The sequence below is a fragment of the Schistocerca piceifrons genome, chromosome 9 (assembly GCF_021461385.2).
Source record: "Schistocerca piceifrons isolate TAMUIC-IGC-003096 chromosome 9, iqSchPice1.1, whole genome shotgun sequence".
In the NCBI taxonomy this organism is placed as follows: Eukaryota; Metazoa; Arthropoda; class Insecta; order Orthoptera; family Acrididae; genus Schistocerca; species Schistocerca piceifrons.
Genome location: NC_060146.1, coordinates 62454726 through 62475648, shown reverse-complemented (window position 1 = coordinate 62475648; position 20923 = coordinate 62454726). Strand labels below are relative to the sequence as shown.

General features: G+C 39.5%; 1 protein-coding gene across 3 annotated transcripts in view; it reads left to right on the top strand.

The window, feature by feature from the left end:
- Positions 1 to 20923, top strand: part of LOC124717025 — a 152579-nt gene that overhangs the window by 62706 nt on the left and 68950 nt on the right. For 2 of the 3 annotated variants that reach the window (XM_047243679.1, XM_047243680.1), the window contains exon 3: positions 11757 to 11857. The exons of the other annotated variant lie outside the window; for it this stretch is intronic. In XM_047243679.1, coding sequence (XP_047099635.1) covers positions 11757 to 11857 — 101 coding nt within the window. The remainder of the gene's footprint in view (positions 1 to 11756; positions 11858 to 20923) is intronic. 3 annotated transcript variants of the gene reach the window in all.

The window sequence follows — 20923 nt, the reverse complement described above, 5'->3', positions numbered from 1 at the left end:
ATTTCATCTAAATAAACCAATAGCTGCTTTAATTCTAGTGCATCTCTTTTTTGTAAAAGTATGATATCATTTGCCTTCTTTGAAACAGTCATCTTGTTTGTATATCATAACTTATTTATTCTGACAAAGTTTACGAACAAATTTCACAGAACAAACACTGTCTTTCACAACATGAGGCCATGAGTGGTTTGGGGGGATCAGAATAATGACTGAATGTTTTGTATTCTACTGTTGCGCAAGCTACCGGCTTTCTCTCAGTAAAACCACTCAATCTGGTGGGCTTTTATAAAGGAGATATCGTCATTGGCTTGGCGAGATAAGTTAGTATCCAGTAAAACAGCGATCTTATTAAGAAGGTTGAAAGTAGAGTGTGTACTTAGAAATGTGTTAGTGTATATGACGAAAAATTAGGTACAAGACAACTGAATTTAATTTGGATACTTGGTCATGAATGCAGATTTAGTGATGAAAAGCCAGTATAGTAGAATGTGTATGAAAAGCCAGTATTGTAGAATGTTGATGTTTTCTCACAAATTGTTTTGAAAATTTGAATACCATTGTGGCAAGGTATCCTTCAGGTAGCGTTAAAGTTCATGAGGACAATTCCTTATTGTCATTTCTATGACAGGACACTCTAAAAATCATTAATTTTAGCTTAATACACTACTGGCCATTAAAATTGCTACACCATGAAGATGACGTGCTACAGATGTAAAATTTAACTGACAGGAAGAAGATGCTGTGATGTGCAAATGATTAGCTTTTCAGAGCATTCACACAAGGTTGGTGCTGGTGGCGACACCTACAATGTGCTGACATGAGGAAAGTTTCCAACAGATTTCTCATACACAAACAGCAGTTGACCGTTGTTGCCTGGTGAAACATTGTTGTAATGCCTCGTGTAAGGAGGAGAAATGGGTACTATCATGTTTCCGACTTTGATAAAGGTCGGATTGTAGCATATCGCGATTGCGGTTTATCGTACCGCGACATTACTGCTCGTGTTGGTAGAGATCCAATGACTGTTAGCAGAATATGGAATCGGTGAGTTCAGGAGGGTAATACGGAACGGCGTGCTGGGTCCCAACAGCCTCGTATCAGTAGCAGTAGAGATGACAGGCATCTTATCCACATGGCTGTAACAGATCGTGCAGCCGCATCTTGATCCACGAGTCAACAGATGGGGACATTTGCAAGACAACAACCATCTGCATGAACAGTTCGATGACGTTTGCAGCAGCATGGACTATCAGCTCGGAGACCGTGGCTGTGGTTACCCTTGACGCTGCATCACAGACAGGAGCTCACGCGATGGTGTACTCAATGACTAACCTGGGTGCACCAATGGCAAAACGTAATTTTTTCAGATGAATCCAGGTTCTGTTTACAGCATCATGATGGTCGCATCCGTGTTTGGCGACATCGCGGTAAACGCACATTGGAAGCGTGTATTCGTCATCGCCATACTTGCGTATCACCCGGCATGATGGTATGGGGTGCCATTGGTTACACGTCTCGGTCACCTCTTGTTTGCATTGACGGAACTTTGAACAGTGGACGTTACATTTCAGATGTGTTACGACCTGTGGCTCTACCCTTCATTCGATTCCTGCGAAACCCTACATTTCAGCAGGATAATGCACGACCGGATGTTGCAGGTCCGGTACGGGCCTTTCTGGATACAGAAAATGTTCAACTGCTGCCCTGGCCAGCACATTCTCCAGATCTCTCACCAATTGAAAACGTCTGGTCAATGGTGGCCGAGCAACTGGTTTGTCACAATATGCCAGTCACGACTCTTGATGAACAGTGGTATCGTGTTGAAGCTGCATGGGTAGCTGTACCTGTACACTCCATCCATGCTCTGTTTGACTCAATGCCCAGGCATATCAAGGCCACTATTGCAGCCAGAGGTGGTTGTTCTGGGTACTGATTCCTCAGGATCTATGCACCCAAATTGCGTGAAAATGTGATCACATGTCAGTTCTAGTATAATATATTTGTCCAAAGAATACCCATTTATCATATGCATTTCTTCTTGGTGTAGCAAATTTAATGGCCAGTAGTGTATGTAAATGCTACAATTAATGACTTCTAGAGTGGCCTGCCATAAAGCATAATATGTAACTCCTCCCCCATACAGATAGCTGTACTGTAGGTGCAACTTCAACAAAGGGATATCTGTTCAGAGGCCACACAAACATGTGGTTCCTGAAGAGGGACAGCAGCCTTTACAGTAGTTTCAGGGGCAACAGTCAGGATGATTGACTGATCGGATCTTGTAACATTAAGCAAAACGACCTTGCTGTGCTGGTACTGTGAACGGCTGAAATAAAGGGGAAACTACAGCCATAATTTTTTCCAAGGGCATGCAGCTTTTCTGTATGGTTAAATGATGATGGCGTCCTCTTGGGTAAAATATTCCGGAGGTAAAATGTCCCCTATTCGGATCTCCGGGTGGAGACTACTCAGGAGGACATAGATATCTGGAGAAACAAAACAAAAGAAATGGATCAGTGTGTGGAATGTCAGATCCCGTAAACAGGCAGGTAGGTTAAAAAATTTAAAAAGGGAAATGTATAGCTTAAAATTAGATATAGTGGGAATTAGCGAAGTTTGGTGGCAAGAGGAACAAGACTTCTGGTCAGGTGAATACAGGGTTATAAATAAAAAAATCAAATAACTGTAATGCATGAGTAGTTTAATAATGAATAAAAAATTAGGAGTGCGGATAATCTATTACAAACAGCATAGGGAATGCATTATTGTGGCAAAGATAGACACGAAGCCCATGCCTCCACAGTAGTAAAATTTTATATGCCAACTAGCTCCGCAGATGATGAAGAGATTGAAGAAATGTATGAGGCAATGAAAGAAATTATTCAGACAGTTAAAGGGAGACGGATATTTAATAGTCATGGGGGCCTATAATTTGATAGTAGAGAAGAGAGGAGAAGGGAAAGTAGTAGGTGAATATGGACTGGGGGTAAGGAATGAAAGAGGAAGCCACCTGATGGAATTTTGCACAGAGCATAATTTAATTATAGCTAACTCTTGGTTTAAGAATCAGTAAAGAAGGTTGTATTTGTGGAATGGAACTGGAGATGGTGGAAGGTTTCAGATACATTATATAATGGTAAGACAGAGATTTAGGAACCAGGTTTTAAATTGTAAGACATTTCCAGCAGCAAATGTAGACTCTGGCCGCAATCTATTGGTTATGAACTGTAGATTAAAACTGAAGAAACTACAAAAAGGTGGGGATTTAAGGAGATGGGATCTGGATAAACTGAAAGAACCAGAGATTTAGAGAGTTTCAGAGAGGGCATTAGGGACCAATTGACAAGAAGGGAGGGGGGGGGGGGGGGGGGGGAAGAAATACAGTAGAAGAAGAATGGGTAGCTTTGAGGGATGAAATAGTGAAGGCAGCAGAGGATCAAGTAGGTAAAAAGACAAGGTTCTAGTAGAAATCGCTGGGTAACAGAAGATATATTGAAATATAAAAATGCAGTAAATGAAGCAGGCGAAAAGGAGTACTAATATCTCAAAAATGAGGTTTACAGGGAGTGCAAAATGGCTAAGCAGGGATGGCTAGAACTAATGTGAAGATGTAGAGACTTACATCACTAGGGGTAAGATAGATACTGCCTACAGGAAAATTAAAGAGACCTTTGAAGAAAAGAGAACCACTTGGATGAATATCAATAGCTCAGGTGGAAAACCAGTTCTAAACAAAGAAGGGAAAGCAGAAAGGTGGAAGGAGTATATAGAGGGTTTATACAAGGGCAATGTACTTGAGGGCGATGTTATGGAAATGAAAGAGGACATAAATGAAGATGAAATGGGAGATACGATATTGCGTAAAGAATTTGACAGAGCGCTGAAAGATCTAAGTCAAAACAAGTCCCATTGATAGCCATGGGAGGGCCAACCATGACACCATCTGGTGAGAAAGATTTATGAGACAGGCGAAATACCCTCAAACTTCAAGAAGAATATAATAATTCCAATCCCAAAGAAAGCAACTGTTGACAGGTGTGAAAATTAGCGAACTATCAGTTTAATAAGTCACAGCTGCAAAATATTATCATGAGTTGTTTACAGACAAATGGAAAAACTGGTAAAGCTGACCTTGGGGGGGATCAGTTTGGTTTCCGTAGAAATATTGCAACACATGAGGCAATACAGACCCTATGACTTATCTTATAGAAGATAGATTAAGGAAAGGCAAACATACGTTTCTAGTGTGAGGTCAGTACATGGAGAGAGAGACTATTTACAGTCTGTACAGAAACCAGATGCCAGTTATGAGTCGAGGGGTATGAAAGGGAAGCAGTGGTTGGGAAGGGAGTGAGACAGGTTTATAGCCTATACCCGATGTTATTCAATCTGTATATTGAGCAAGCAGTAAAGGAAACAATATAAAAATTTGGAGTAGGAGTTAAAATCCATGGAGAAGAAGTAAAAACTTTGCAGTTTGCCAATGACGTTGTAATTCTGTCAGAGACATCAAAGGACCTGGAAGAGCAGTTGAATGGAATGGACAATGTCTTGCAAGGAGGATACCAGATGAACATAAAAAGAAGCAAAATGAGGATAATGGAATGTAGTCTAATTAAATTGGATGATATGAAACTTCCTGGCAGATTAAAACTGTGTGCCCGACCGAGACTCGAACTCGGGACCTTGCCCGCGAAAGGCAAAGGTCCCGAGTTCGAGTCTCGGTCGGGCACACAGTTTTAATCTGCCAGGAAGTTTCATATCAGCGCACACTCCACTGCAGAGTGAAAATCTCATTCTGGAAATTGGATGATGTTGAGGGAATTAGATTAGTCAGTGAGTTTTGCTGTTTGGGGAACAAAGTAACTGATGGTTGTCGAAGTAGGGAGAATATAAAATATAGACTGTCAATGGCAAGAAAAGCATTTCTCAACAAGAGAAATTTGCCAACAACGAGTATAGATGTAAGTGTCAGGAAGTCTTTTCTAAATGTATTTGTATGGAGTGTAGTCATGTATGGAAGGGAAATATGGACAATAAATAGTTTAGACAAGAAGAGAATAGAAGCTTTCGAAATGTGGTGCTACAGAAGAACGCTGAAGATTAGATGGGTAGATCACGTAACTACTGAAGAGGTACTGAATAAAATTGGGGAGAAGAGGAATTTGTGGCACAACTTGACAAGAAGGCCGGATCAGTTGGTAGGACATGTTCTGAGGCATCAAGGGATCACCAGTTTAGTATTGGAGGGCAGCGTGGAAGGTAAAAATCGTAGAGGGAGACCAAGAGATGAATACACTAAACAGATTCAGAAGGATGTAAGTTGCAGTAAGTACTGGGAGATGAAGAAGCTTGCGCAGGATAGAGTTGCATGAAGTCTCTGGACTGAAGACAACAACAACAGTATGTAAATTTGTATGCATCTGCAGCATATTAAATTTGAAATCAGTTGTGTTTTTATTTCTTTATCATCTAATTTGTACAGTTACTATAAAAAGTGAAAGTAGAGTATGAATAGAGAGAGGGAAAGGGGGAGGGATGCTATGTAATGGAATCAGATTCTGGCTGCAGTCACTATTTTAGCTTGTGACTTGGCACAATATTTTATGGTGCTGTTTCAAAGAATGGAGTAATATTGATGGGTCTTAACTAAATTCATCTCGTTGCGGATCTACGGACAAAGGATCTATGATGACGAATGGTTTAAATATCAGATAGCTAGTACCTTAAACCATATCACCCTTCAATCTGTTGTCTGGTTGCCATCTCTGACCTACGCTCTCTTGTATTCGCAGAGTTCCTTTGCAGGTGTTGTGGTGTGTTTCTGTATGACATAAGCTGTGAAATTCTTGCAAAGTCAGCACTTACTTACATTATTCACAATTTCACAAAAATTTCTGTGTATTAACACATTTACCCGTCCTGCCAGTGACATATTTGTTGTGTGCATGTTGCTGCCTTTTCTTTTCTGTGGGATAAATACTTAAATTCCATTCATCTTAGCATCACATGTTTCCTGCCATAATTTGCTGTCTATCGACTGTCTTACCTTAAATGAAATTTTGCTTGTGCATTGTGTCACCTATTCCATCTGCTCTGTCTGTGTTCTCCTCCTAATCTACAGTAATTTTAATTTTGTTAGCAGCAAGTTTACACTGTCAGGTAAGAGTGCAAATTAATTTAACTTGTGTTGCTATACTTAGTCAGCTTCCTACTTCCACCAGGTATGATCAATATTACCATGTGATACCTGTTACATTCTTCAAAGTTTTTGTGTTACTTGTTAAATGATTGTTGTACAGTTTTGCATGCGTTTAATATCAGAGTTCACCAGTGTTAGAGTGAAATATGTGCCATGTGCAAAGTTTAAACTGTCATTGCTGTTTGCTTCTGTGAGGCAAACAACAATTCAAATCTGCAAAACTTTGTTATATTTGACAAATTTAAAATTCTGTCCCAGACCTTGCTTCGAACCTGGATACTTCCTGCACTTATTTCTTAATGTTAACAGGTTGGGAGGGGTGAGAGCAATATATGCCCCAGACAGACAGTCGCGGGGAGGTAAGCGGAGAAGGATATGAGTTATCATTCACTGCACCATAAACAAACAGCATAACACAGCATTCAGTTACGGGGTACAACAGTGTTCTGCATGTATTGTTGTTACATCACAAAGGTTAGTGGTGGTCTGAGGCCAAAGGGTAAGGATCTGTAGTCTTCAGACTTATACCAGTTCAGAACCAAGGAGCCAAGTGTTAAAGAAAATATGCACAGAAGTACTTCTACCAGTTGCATGATCAGATGAAACCACACAGACTAACTCTGCATTGCAAGATGTTGTTGACTTTTGGCTATTGGCAATGTATATGAGTATTTTATACTTGTGTGTTTGGGGTGAGAGTTATGGATTCGCTGCTCTATGGTTTGCTATCAACAAACTAGTGCACTTCTCTGCTTATCTCAATTCTTTTGTTCCTTTGGTTACCCTTCTCACATTTGTTCCTTGTCAGACTCAAAACAGTGGTTTTTATATCCACATACATGCTGTACAAGATACTGTACACTGCATGGCAGTGTGTTCTTTGTGCTGGGATAATACTGCTGCATTTTTGCAAGTGTTTTGCACACTGGTGCGCAGTGTGGCCCACAGAATACACAGGTGAGGCTCGTTAATCCAGTTTTTCCCCTAAGCCGTTAATGAGCCACTCCACTCACGACGTTGTCAGTACAACAGTCCCTCCAAAAGAAATGCAGGCGTTTCTTTTAATCCACTTTGCTTTTTATACTTTGGATGTTTTGACACTGAGTTGATAAATTCTTGAGAGATTAGTTGTCATTTTACTTTATTATCTCAATCCCTTTCAACTGCTTTATGCCACCATGGAACTAAAGCTTGTATACCTGCACGGTAGAAGTTCGGACCAATATATTTCAGCCATTTTTAGCAGCCTTCGCAATAGGGGTGAGAAAAACTGATGGGTTAAAAGTGCTAATAGTATTTTAGTTCAGAGTAACCAGTATTTTCTGGTATATCTTTATTCTCTGCTATAATAGGTGTTTGATATTGTTTACTAATAACCTGGTAAAAAATACTGAAATATCAATTAGCCATGGCAGCCGTGCTGATTTTTTTCATTCTTAAACAACCATTTTTTTAAGAACGAGTAATTTTTATTGGTAAAATTTGCACTGCTTTGGAATATTCTGTTTTTATAGAAAATGGGAAAAGTGAACAGTGCTGTTTCGATTAAAATGCCAACAGAAACGAGCAACAGACATATGACATAAGGATTGGCACAGCATTACTGCCCCAAACTGTACGTTTTACCCTTGTGGTGTGGCGTATTGTATGGTACGTGTGTCTATATGGTAGTTTCTCGCTGTTGTCGTCGAGTGCTAGGTATCAGTGAAGTAAAGTGCTCCATTTGCTTTAAAAGATTAGAAACGGGAGGAGCCACAACAAACGTGCCAAATAATGTCAGGAGGAACTTTTAACTTAACACTTCATTCATAGTTTACATGAAAAATGGAGAGTAGTTGACCTGTCGCCTGTGTCTACGTATTATGCCTTTCTCTGCTTCTAGCTTTTGAAATGGACAGATTAACATGAGAAATAGTTTTTCAAGCTCAGTTTTCACCTTTTAGCTCTGACCATTCATAATGCTCAAAAAGTGGTATGATCCTCGATTACAACATGATTTTGAGCAGAGTTTCAAAAAATTAGAATCAATAGAAGAATACTGTAATTTTTTTAAATCAACCACTTACCACTTTTCGAGAAAGGCAGCAAACAATGGACAGGCTAAGTTTTCTTTTATTTGCCTATTTCATTACAGGAAATAATAAGAATTAAAAAACAAGAATCAGTTATTTTGGAAACCATTTGTTTTGAGCGGTTTCAACACTCAGGTTAAACTGGCATTGAAAAAAAGAAAATAAAAAAGGTTTAACTGAAAATTGATAGCTTCGGTGATAGCCGCCATCCCTGCTTCACAAGTGAGTCCTTGTTTCAAATCTCATTCTACAAAGCCCTTCTCTACCAAAGAGGTGGTATTCAGACAGTGCTCGTTTCTTCAGTGACCTGTTTAAAAAACATTTTTGAACTTAATCTGTGTTTATAAATTACACACACTCACTTCTCCTAGCCCACTCAGACTGACAGTACATTCGGCAGCAAAAATTAGATTGTGAATGTGGTGTGTGTTGTCAGGAGTCCGTGCAGTGCTTAGTGTGTTGCTATACGTGACATGATTATCGACGTGCCCATTTCACCAGATAACTGGCTAGCCCAACAACTAACAGTACTGGCATTAACAGTAGTCATCCTTTTACACCTTCTTTGGTCACTTTTTCATGTTTGTTACACTCATTCTCACAATGCAGGAACATTAGAACAGCACTTTGCTTCAGATGAACATCATTTGCAGCGGCCATCCTGATGGAGTTCAAATTGTGGAAACAGGTCGAATTAAATTTGAAAGCGTATGGGAAGAATGTATCTGGGACCTCCACGAATAGTAACTATGTAGAATGGAAGTTCTATTTCTGAAAAAAGAAGTTACGCAGTTCTTTTGGAGTGATGCTCTGATATATTCACGGCTCTGATTTATTCACTTGCAAGTTTTGTTCTAATCCATTCATGGATGGAGTGTCCACCCCCGGTAGCTGAGTGGTCAGCACAACAGAATGTCAGCCGTAAGGGCTAGGGTTAGATTCCTGGCTGAGTCGGAGATTTTCTCTGCTCAGGGACTGGCTGTTGTGTTGTCCTAATCAACATCGTTTCGTCCCCATCGACGTGCAAGTCGCCAAAGTGGCGTCAAATCGAATGACTTGCACCCGGCAAACATTCTACCCTACAAGAGGCCCTAGTCACACAACATTTACATGGATGGAGTGAGGTAATAATGACTGTCTATATGCTAGAGTATTTTCATAAACACTGTAATTAATTTGATACTCAAATGGCCTCTGTGGAATATGAATTATGAGAGGAATAAAAGTAATCATTTATTGTATGGTTGGGGCATTGAGCAGTTGATAAGCACATAAACAAGATCAGCATTGCTGGCAAGTTGTTGACTAGGTATGGGACAATGTAGTCATGGGTGTGGTGTGTAGCTTCCCACTACCATTCTGTTGAAATAGCTGTGAAAAATGTATACCCTAAATGTGTAACAACTACTTCTATTTTGAACTCACATTCTGTGAATTGGCCAACAGGACTTCATAGGGACAACATTCTCCCACTGACTCCGATTTAAGTTTGGCACTTTCAGTGCAGTCTCAGGAGGTCAGGCTTCAGAATGGGCCAGTCAGTTCGCAACTAGTCGTCAAAATGTGTGTACTGCAACTAAGACAGATTTTTAATAAATACTTCTTTAAATAAAAGGGTTGCTGTCCTACATGTCTTTCACACATTTGAAAAAAATAGTATAATATGGCAAAAAAAAAAAAAAAAAAAAAAAAATATTGCTCGCCAAGTAGCGTGGCAGAAATGCATATAAAAGATACGAAAGTGTGCGAGCTTTCAGAGCCAGTGACTCCTCATCCTGACAAATGGGTTGAAGGGACTGGTGACGTTTAGGATACGGGGAGAGGTATGGAAAATTTGCTCAGAACCCAGGGCCAGGACAGTGTGAAAAAGTCTTCATGTTGAGACATTACCCAAGGATGACAGCTACTTGCAACACACGTGTGGGTGGCTTCAAGAATGTTTTGATAAGGCATTGGCCAATATGCTGTCGATGTATGTTGCTGTCCCATGGAAAGATTGGAATACCATACTGCCCAATGTGACATTCGCAAGTAACACAGTGAAACAAGAAAATGCATGTTTACACCATTCTTTGTGTTCCAAGGACGGAAATCAAGAGTACAAATGATACGCTCTTCCTGCTTCCACTGGACGATACTCAGGATGACTAGTTGAAACATCTCATCACTAGGACAAAAGAAGAGACAGCTGGCTCACATTTGATCTCTGGATGCACAGGAGGAGCACTGAGAGCGTCATAATGTCAAGCATAGGTCAGTGAGATACAGCCTGGGACACTTGCTAGGGATTTTTACTGCTGTATTCAAAATAGGACTTGCACCATAGTGTATCATTTGTTGCTCATTGGATGTCACATACAAAGCTGAGGATTATGGCCCTTCATCAAGTAGAAAAAACCGCAGACACATTGTTTATAACCTGCGTATGAAGCCGTACTACAGTCCTCAAATGCAGGTTGATGATGGAGGCGAAGTGTAGTGGTACACACGCAATTGATTACTCTGTGCAGTGATTATCTTTGTCAGAATATCTCTTTAATTTATGTGTATTTTCTGTTTTGTTATTATTCTGTTGTTTGATTCTCAGTATAAATGATGTCTCGTGAATTACAGGATAGTTTCAAATGTTGTCGTAGAGTGAATTTATTAAATCGGCAACACTGCATCAATTGTGTTATACATCTCTTGCACCCTTGTCACTAGGGCTTCTTGTTCATAGAAATTAAAGACCCGCTTGGCGATCACAAATCATCGATGGGAGGAAGCTATCTTTGATGTCCATTAAAATGGAGAGGATGTGACAAGAAGATCAGAACATGATTATCTGCCAGCACTGCCATACGGAAGACCATTGACAAGACCTAGATCAAGAGCACTGTCTTTACTCAGTACTGATGAGAACTTGTGAACAAGCGGGTTGTCATGTTTTGAGGAGAAGGAGCAATGCTGTTAGCTGTGCTGCATGCGATGAGGCATGGCAGTTAGTGTCAGTTTCTGCCATGCTGCAGGTTGCCAATTCAAACCCAATCGCCAGTTATTTGTTATTTAGTACTTATCACTTACAGGCATTTCTTAAAACTTATTGCGGTTTTTATGTTTGCATATTTCTCAGTAACCAGTGTTTTTATAAATAGCAGCACTCTGTTCAAGAGTTGAGTTCTGTTCTGTCTGTACATTGGTGTTTTTAACGTACGTGATTTCAGTGCTAAATCTTGTAATTAATTAAAAACCCTGCTTTCATGTTTGGACTCAAGTTGTGGTTAAGATATTACGGAATTAAATGGCGTTTGTACTAATTTTCTACATAAATATCAAATACTTTATGATATCACTGCCATGATATATGCGTTATTTCACCTTATTTTGCATTCATAAGTTTCAGTTTGTTTTATTTGTTCATATATGTACACTATTTGCATCCTAAACGGACACGTAGATACTTGTATACTAGCTTGTTCAGGACTAGTTATTTTGATGTGCAGGAGTTGTGCCTGGCAAGACCCGAAGAGTGGGGAAGGCACCACAGGAGGTTCGAAGCTGTCAGGCAGTGGTAATCTGGTCTTGAGTGGAAAAGACAATAAAGGTAACATAAATGTTCAAACGAGTCATGATTCTCTAACAGCCTGGTATATGGGTGCTAGGTGGTGGTAGATGTTGCCTATTTAACTGTTGTCTTGTGTGTAGTTAAAAACTCTTGTGTGTGAAACTGTTACTTTTGTGCGCTATCGTTTAGTTGTATGACGTCCCATTGTGAAATAGTAATTTTTTGACATTTACTTAGCAAGTTTGCTCACCGGTAAAACACTGGACATGCATTTGGGATGGCGGCAGTTCAGATTCCTTCCCAGCCATTCAGATTTAGGTTTTCTGTGGCTTCCCTAGATTACGTAAGGCAAATGCTGGAATGGTTCCTTTGGAAATATGGTATTCTTCTTCCTTTCATTCGTGTTCCATCCTCGGAGCTTGGTCTCTCTCTTAGAGAGACAGAACATAAACTCTTCCCCACTGTTTATTTCAGTGTTCAATGTAACTCATGTGAGATATTATCTGACGTGAATGACAGAAAGCAGTGTGTATAAGTTCCACGTCAATCGCACAATAATGGGCACTTAAAATTTGACAGTCTGTCATGGTGTGCTACAGGGTTCAGAGGCAGTGTTTCCGGAACACAGGAGTGTGTTGCAAGAATTGCATCTGGTCTTCATTCTGGAAAATCTTGTAGAGACCTCTTCAAAAACTGGACATTTTGACAATTAAAATGGTAAAAAGCATGAATATAATGCTGTGAGCAAGAACAGCCTCCACAGAGATTTGAAGCAAACGTTGGTGCAGAAAGGAATCAGATAAGAGTCTGTATGTGTCCAACAACCTACCAGAACACATTATATGCCTTGTCGGTCATATATTGGTGGAGTTTAAGACTGAAGTAAAGGACTTGCTAATGGCCAACTCCTCCTACTCCATTGAAGAGCATCTTCACAGTAACACTTAATTTGTATGTTTTATGTTAGTTTATAATTAGAAATTGCAGTGTAATACAGTAAAGTCATTTCAATGTATTGCCCTTAAATTAAATGTATATCTCCAATTTCTTTCCACATCCAAGAGATTACTCACTGTGGGGTCCACAGAATTGGTCTAATCTAATCTAATAAGATTTGGGGTGAATGCCAAGGAGAAAATAGCCTTTCCTCATTAGCGAGCAAGTGTGTCTGTGTCTGGAGCTATAACTATAAACACTTCAGAATATCTTTCTTTCATTAAACAGAAACTTTACTAATTAATTAAATTCACCAAAACAGAATACTTGCATGCGTTTTTATTTTTGTTTTGTTTTTTAAATGAGTAGCCTTTTGTGTTGTGGTTCTACCCACCTTCAAGGGATAAGACTGGCTACAAATACCTACAGAATCAGACATGTAGCCAGCCTTTGTGCAAGGCTGTTGAACTCCCACCAGCATTTCAGTGGCAACTCCACTTGGTGCAACAAATGTACTGGTTACTGTTGAGTCACAGGTATTCTATCTACCTTTACAGGAATACTATGCAATTTTCACTTGAAGTGCCTGGCAGATGAATCATCAGACCACATTCATACTATTTCTCTACTGTTCCACTTTTGAACAGCATTTGGGAAGAACAAGCAGTTTAATCTTTCTGTATGAGCTCTGATTTATGTTATTATAATGATCATTGCGCCCTATGTAGGCGGGCCACAAAGTGTTTTCATTCTTCGAGAAGAAAAATGGAGACTAAAATCTTGTGAAAAGATCTCGTTGCTATGAAAAATCCACATGTTCTAATGATTGCCACCCCAACTTATCATTTTGTTTTAATGATTGCCACCCTAAATTGCACGTTATATCCATGACACACACACTCCCCGATTTTGCCAGCCGTTGAACTTTCTCAGTGTTGTTCGTCAATCCTATCAGTTAAGGATCCCATACCGCACAGAAATACTGTAGCAAGAATGGACGAGAAGTGTAGATACTGTCTGTAATAGCTCTGTTGGATCTTGTAATTGACCTGTCGATAAAAAAAGTCTTCAGTTTACCTTTCCCCCAACATTATCGATGTGGTCGTTACAATTTATGTTGATTATTGTCTCTAGGTATTTGACAGCCTTTAGATTTGTATATTTCATCATGTAACCGAAATTAGAGAGATTCCTTTTAGTTCTCACGTGTATGATCTCTCACTTTTCATTTTGTAGAATAAATTGCCACTTTTTGTGCAATACAGATATTTTGTCAGAATCGTTTTACAATTGGTTTTGATCTTCTGAGATTTTATTAGATGGTAAATGACAGCATCATTCGGAAACAATCAGAGAGGGCTGCTCAGATTGTCTTCTAAATCACATATGTAGATTAGGAACAGTAGAGAACCTTTAATGCTTCTGGGAATGCCAGATATCACTTCTGTTTTACTTAATGACTCCGTTACTACGAGCTATGACCTCTCCGACAGGAAAGCACAAATCCAGTCGCTTAGCTGAGACAACACACCATAGGCACATTAGAAGTCACTCGTGGAACGGTCTCAAAACCCTTCTGGAAATTTATAAATATGGAATCCATTTGAGGTCCCCTGTCAACAACAGTCCACTACATCATGAGAATAAAGAGATAGTTGTATTTCAAAAGAAAGATATTTTCTGAATCCATGCTGACTGTGTCATCAGGTACTTTTCTCAGAGGTAATTTATAATGTGTGAACAAAGTATATGTCCCAAAACCCTGTTGCAGTTATATCGGTATGTAATTCAGCGGTTTACTCACATTTCCTTTCTTGGATCCTAGCGTGCAGTTTTCTCTGTCTTCTGGTAGGGATCTTTTGTTGAGCTAATGGTTGTACATGATTATTAAGTATGGAGCTATCATACCACTATATTCTGAAAGAAATCAAACTGGTGTACGGTCTGGACTGCAAGACTTGCCTTTATTAACTGATTTGAGTTGCTTTATTACACAGAGGATGTATACTTTTAAGTTACTATGTTGGGCAACTTGTCTAGTGTCTAGACCTTTAAATTCTATTTGTAAATTATTAATGAACAAGGCTTCTTGGTATCCACTCAGATGCTGGCATACTAACAGTTGTTGTGAACAGATTCAAGCCCTTATGTTTGGAGATGACTGCAGCTGTTTACTTATTGAGGCTATCAATTTACATGACGTGCTGCTCGCTTTGTTGCACAGCAGGCCACATAAAGACATGTTGCAGAATGCCATAACACTGTAATAATAGCTGATAAAGTTAAAAAAATAGTAAAATATTTATAAATTAAAAAGATTTTCAACAGTAACAATAAAATAAAAGCCTGTGGAAAAACAGAAAAGTGAATTGATAAAATAAAAAGGGAAAAAGGAAGAGTAAAAGATAGATGGCAAAAAAGTGAAAGAAATTTGTAAATGAAATAAATGCACAGATGGATTCCAAATAGAACGTATAAATAAGCTGTCGCCAGTTCACAAATTAATTCTAAACTTATTCTACTACCAACCAGTTTGCACCGACCTCGATAATGCTAGGCACAGCACTCTCTATACTGTTTGCCTGGGTTTTCTATTTTGTAAATGAAATCCAACAATTTTGTGGAAGCTGATAGAAGGTCTTCACCTGAAGAGTTCTCACGTGTTTTAATTTGATACACACACGAACAAAAAAAAAGTACCTGCACCTATCTGCACAAACAATAAGTGATCAACAAGCTCAAGTAACAAACAGTAAACCGAAATATAAAAGGAAATCGGAAAATATTTATGGTCTAACAATGGACAATCTGGGATGGAATACCAATTACAATATGAATAACAGGACACACACACACACACACACACACACACACACACACACACACACACACACACACACACCCCTACCTGCGCGCGTGGCCACTGTTATCTCAGAACTATATAACCTCATTGGCGCAAGTAGTGATCGCGGTTGGGATAGATAGTGGTGTTACAGAAGAGGTTTGAAGTTAAACATGCTGTGTTGTATGGCGTGCTGCTTGATAGCTTGTACCATCTGGTTTCTTCCATACAACATATCCTTCGTTTCTGTTAACCCTTTCCCCAGGTCTTAACCTTCACTATAGTCTGATTAAAATTACTTGGTAGTTGACACTTCACATATTGCAGATGGTTCCCACCAGTCAGAGCGCTCAGCGTCACACCCAAACAGTTTGTTGTTGCCAAACTGCCACAATAATCGGTCAGTTCATTTACAGCTCCTTGTCCGCCATCCTTACTTGTGTTTGGATATTGAATCGTGCGCCTCGCACTTTTATTTTGTATCTCGTCGTACGTGGTAACCACACCACAAACAACATGCGCACATACCAATGCTAATGAAATACACGTATTTGATACACAGCACCAATTAAACACTACTGGATAATGAGCACAACATGCAATCCAGAAATCGGTTTACGTTAGATAAGCTTCTTATGATATAGCACGAAACAGAGTTTTTGAAGGCTGCAATTTGTCATTGCAACTGGATGATCACAGTCAAAAATATAACAAAATATCGTATTATTGTTCTTCAGCACAAAGGTTAGCGCATTATCGTGCCGTGCTGAAGATCACCGGTTTGGATTTCGTCAAATGTCACAAATGCTTTTTATTTCTAAATCTAATCGAAAGTGCTTGACTATAATTTGTATCCAGTTAATTGGTTTATGTGTAATTTTTATTTCTAATTCTTTGTCACATCACTTTCATGATCGTGCTGAATTTATTTGCCGTTGTTTTTCTACCTATCATTCTTTTTTCATCTGGAATCTGCCTGTGTCATCTATGATCTGGCACCAAGTGCCAACAAGGAATGCTCACCATTTGGTAATGCATCTACATCTACGTGATTACTCTGCTATTCACAATAAAGTGCCTGGCAGAGGGTTCAGTGAACCACCTTCAAGCTGTCTCTCTACTGTTCCACTCTCGAACGGCACATAGGAAAAATGAGAACTTAAATTTTTCTGCACGAGCCCTGATTTCTCTTATTTTATTGTGATGATAATTTCTCCTTATGTAGCTGGGTGGCAACAGAATGTTTTCACAATTGGAGGAGAAAACTGGTGATTCAAATTTCATGAGAAGATCCTATTGCAACGAAAAAGCCTTTGTTTTAATGATTGCCACTCTGGTTCACTTATCATGTCTGTGACACTATCTCCCCTATTTCGCGATAATACAATATGAGCTGTCCTCCTTTGTACTTTTTTGATGTCATCCGTCCGTCCCACCTGATGCGGATCCCACACCACACAGCAATACTCCAGAATAGGGCGGGCAAGCGTGGTGTAAGCAGTCTCTTTAGTAGACTTGTTGCACCTTGTAAGTGTTCTGCCAATGAATCGCAGTCTTTGGTTTGCCCTACCCACAATATTATTTGTGTGATTGTTCAAATTTAGGTTGTTTGTATTTGTGTGACTTGTCGCGTAATTTCTTTTAGTACTCATGTGAATAACTTCACACTTTTCTTTATTCAGGGTCAATTGACACTTTTCGCACCATACAGATATCTTACGTAAATCATTTTGCAAGTCGTTTTGATCATCCGATGACTTTACAAGATGGTAAATGACAGCATCATCTGCAAACAATCTAAGAGGGCTACTCAGATTGTCTCCTATGTCGTTAATACAGATCAGGAACAATAGAGGGCTTATAGCACTTCCTTGGGGAACGCCAGGAAGCTCGTTTAGCCAGTGAGAGGATAGTTTCAGGTAACCAGTGATAGCAAGAAATTACAGTTTGCTTTTAGCACTGGAACTAAACTTTTTCTGTCTTGAGTTTGATCTAGCAGATTAGCTTCGATCGCCATGAACAGAATGATCACAATTTTAGTTCTGCTGCAGATTGGCCACCACTGCTTTCTCAGAACATTACTCATCATAGGGTTCTGGTTAGCTTAAGGTACAAGTTTAAATTCAGGGCTACAAATGTGTCTCCTGTTGCACTTCTACATCCATACTCCGCAAGCCACCTGACGGTGCGTGGCGGAGAGTACCTTGAGTACCTCTGTCGGTTCTCCCTTCTATTCCAGTCTCGTATTGTTTGTGGAAAGAAAGATTGTCGGTATGCCTCTGTGTGGCTGTAATCTCTCTGGTTTTATCTTCATGGTCTCTTCGCGAGATATAAGTAGGAGGGAGCAATATACTGCTTGACTCTTCGCTGAAGGTATGTCCTCGAAACTTCAACAAAAGCCCGTACCGAGCTACTGAGCGTCTCTCCTGCAGAGTCTTCCACTGGAGTTTATCTATCATCTCCGTAAAGCTTTTGCTATTACTAAATGATCCTTTGTTTTCAGATTGCATTTCCTTAGGATTCTTCCAATGAATCTCAGTCTGGCATCTGTTTTACTGACGATCAACTTTGTATGATCATTCCATTTTAAATCACTCCTAAATGCCTACTCCCAGATACTTTATGGAATTAACTACTTCCAGTGGCTGACATGCTATATTGTAGCTAAATGATCTTTCTTTCTATGTATTAACAGCACATTACACTTGTCTACTTTGCGATTCAGTTGCCATTCCCTGCGCCATGCGTTAATTCGCTGCAGATCCTCATGCATTTCAGTACAATTTTTCATTGTTACAACCTCTCGATACACCGCAGCATCATCTGCAAAAAGCCTCAATGAACTTCCGATGTCATTGACAAGGTCATTTATGTATATTGTGAATAGCAACGGTCCTGCAACACTCCCCTGCGGCACACCTGAAATCACTCATATGTCGGAAGACTTCTCTCCATTGAGAATGACATGCTGTGTTCTGTTATCTAGGAACTCTTCAATCCAATCACACAATTGGTCTGATAGTCCATATGCTCTTACTTTGTTCATCAAACGACTGTGGGGAACTGTATCGAACGCCTTCAGTCATTGGCCACTTGGAAACACCTGTCAATAGTGCATCTCACATTTCCGACATATTTCTCGGCATCCACTTCCGACAAAGCATTGTGTTACACAATAACAGGATTTGTGAAGTGACTTGCTGTGTTTGTGTGTTGCCTATAATTGAGTGGTAGACGGCGGCCGATGTGACGACACTGTAACGGTAAGTGATAAACGTCAACTACCAGGTAATTTTAAAGGGACTGTAGTCCCCGTCCTCCACCTGCCTCAGGGCCCTTCCCTGCTCCCACTCTGGCCCCACATGTGCTCTCTATATCCTCAGCTCACCTGAATAAACCATTCCCCCATCTCCACCCCCACTACCCCATCTCTCTGTGCCTCGCTCCCTCCCTGTTATTGTTACTTGAGAAATGTTTTTGCTTCAGCTGTTTGTTCTTTTTTCTGCCCTGAATGTTAACAGCTACCTGTATGTTGTATTGTTGGCAGTGTTAATTTATAGTTGCCTATGACTAGTGGTTCTTTAACATAAAGTGAAGGGCCACTTCTGCAGTCTGTTGGCTTGAATATCATGGTTTGGAAGATACTGTAACAAACATTGTGTGTTCTACCAAGCTCTCCACATTCACATCTGTCTTGATTGTCTTCTGTTGTTTTGTGCAAATGGAGATGATACAGTCCGTGCTCCATTATGAAATACATTGTGCAGAACAATTTGTACACACAACAGTGTCATTGTCCCAGTCCCTTTGCCTCGTGTTGGTTATCCAGGTCTTTGATAGAATTTTGCTCATGATTTGGTCCTCTGCAGTCTTGACTCAAATGCAGGATGGAGAGACTTGAAATTTTGTTGTCTTCATCAGATGTGAAACGACTGTGTTCTCTGTTTGATAACAAGGGCTCCTGGAATAAACGAAGAAAGATAATGATAAAAACAGCACTGATAGAAAAATTAATGATAAAATAAAGAAATAAGAGCTGCATTAGCGTGGTGGCTTTTATGAAAAGTGTTGAAGTGACCGTAACATGGTCATCAAGCTGATTCAACACAACCAACATTTCCTGCTTGGGGAGCATTATAATTTACTTAATAATTTAAATCAGCACTAACACTTGTAATTTTGTGTGTTTGTGAACCCAAACTACTACTACTTTCCTTATTATTATTATTATTATTATTATTACTACTACTACTACAACTCCTTACTCTTATTTGAATCTCTAGCTTGCAGCTTTATACATAACTTCTAGGCACCATTGCCCACTCTAACTGCCTGCTTCAATTTGCCAGAAGCTTATGGTTATGCATTGTAAAGTTAATTTGATTAGTTTTTCTTGTGTATTTTGTGTTCACTAGCTGTACATCCATTAACGGTTGAAGATTTAATCACAAAAACAACCCCTATCTCTTTTTGTTGTAACAGTTTCAGCACATCCTGGTAGCCATGCCTAAGACACCATTTCCATTAATCAAATCAGGCAGTAACAGCTCATGTGCTGAGTTATTGCAGCTCAGAGAGAGGGTGGTATTACAAAAATAACCCTTGTCAAATATGTAGCTGACAGATACAGGCTTTGTCATTTAACGGAGCATATTTAGTGTAAAGGCTGATTAATTGTAATCTGAATATTTATCACCTTCCTTGCAATTGTTGGGGTATTTGCCTGGTGCTTGCCTGTGTTCTGAAAAGTGTGTCCAGTGTCATAAAGAAAGATGTCAAGAAAAACATGTTGGTGGAGAGTGCATGTAAGCACTGTCTCCTTTCTTTTCTGTGCCAGTACTTTTTTCCATCTTGTCTTGTTGACAGTAATGTTTGTACATGAACTGTACCTATACTGATTGGGTGATGGTACAAAATATTGTGACACTGTCAGTTGACTACAGTTGAACGAAGGGAATAAATTTCCACGAGCCTTATGCTGTTTCTTGGCCATTCAGACCATACTGAACATCTCATATTCTTATTTACACTACTGGTTTCTCATTAAGTCATTCCATAAAAATCTGTCTTAAATGTATCTGCCTGAAACTCTGACTGTGAAGAAAATGCAAGAAGTATTTCTGGACAAGTAGCAAATTTATTTGCCCTAAAAAGTCAACTGAAGTGTTCAGAACTTTAAATTTATTATTGGGATATCTTCCATCTAGCCCTTGTTCAACATCTGTCATACTACAGAAGCAGATAACTTTTGTTTGTGGTGAAGAAGCCAGATTGATTGTGCAAGCTGTAGTTCACCTGAAAAAATTGGAAGTCCTTCATGAGCTAAA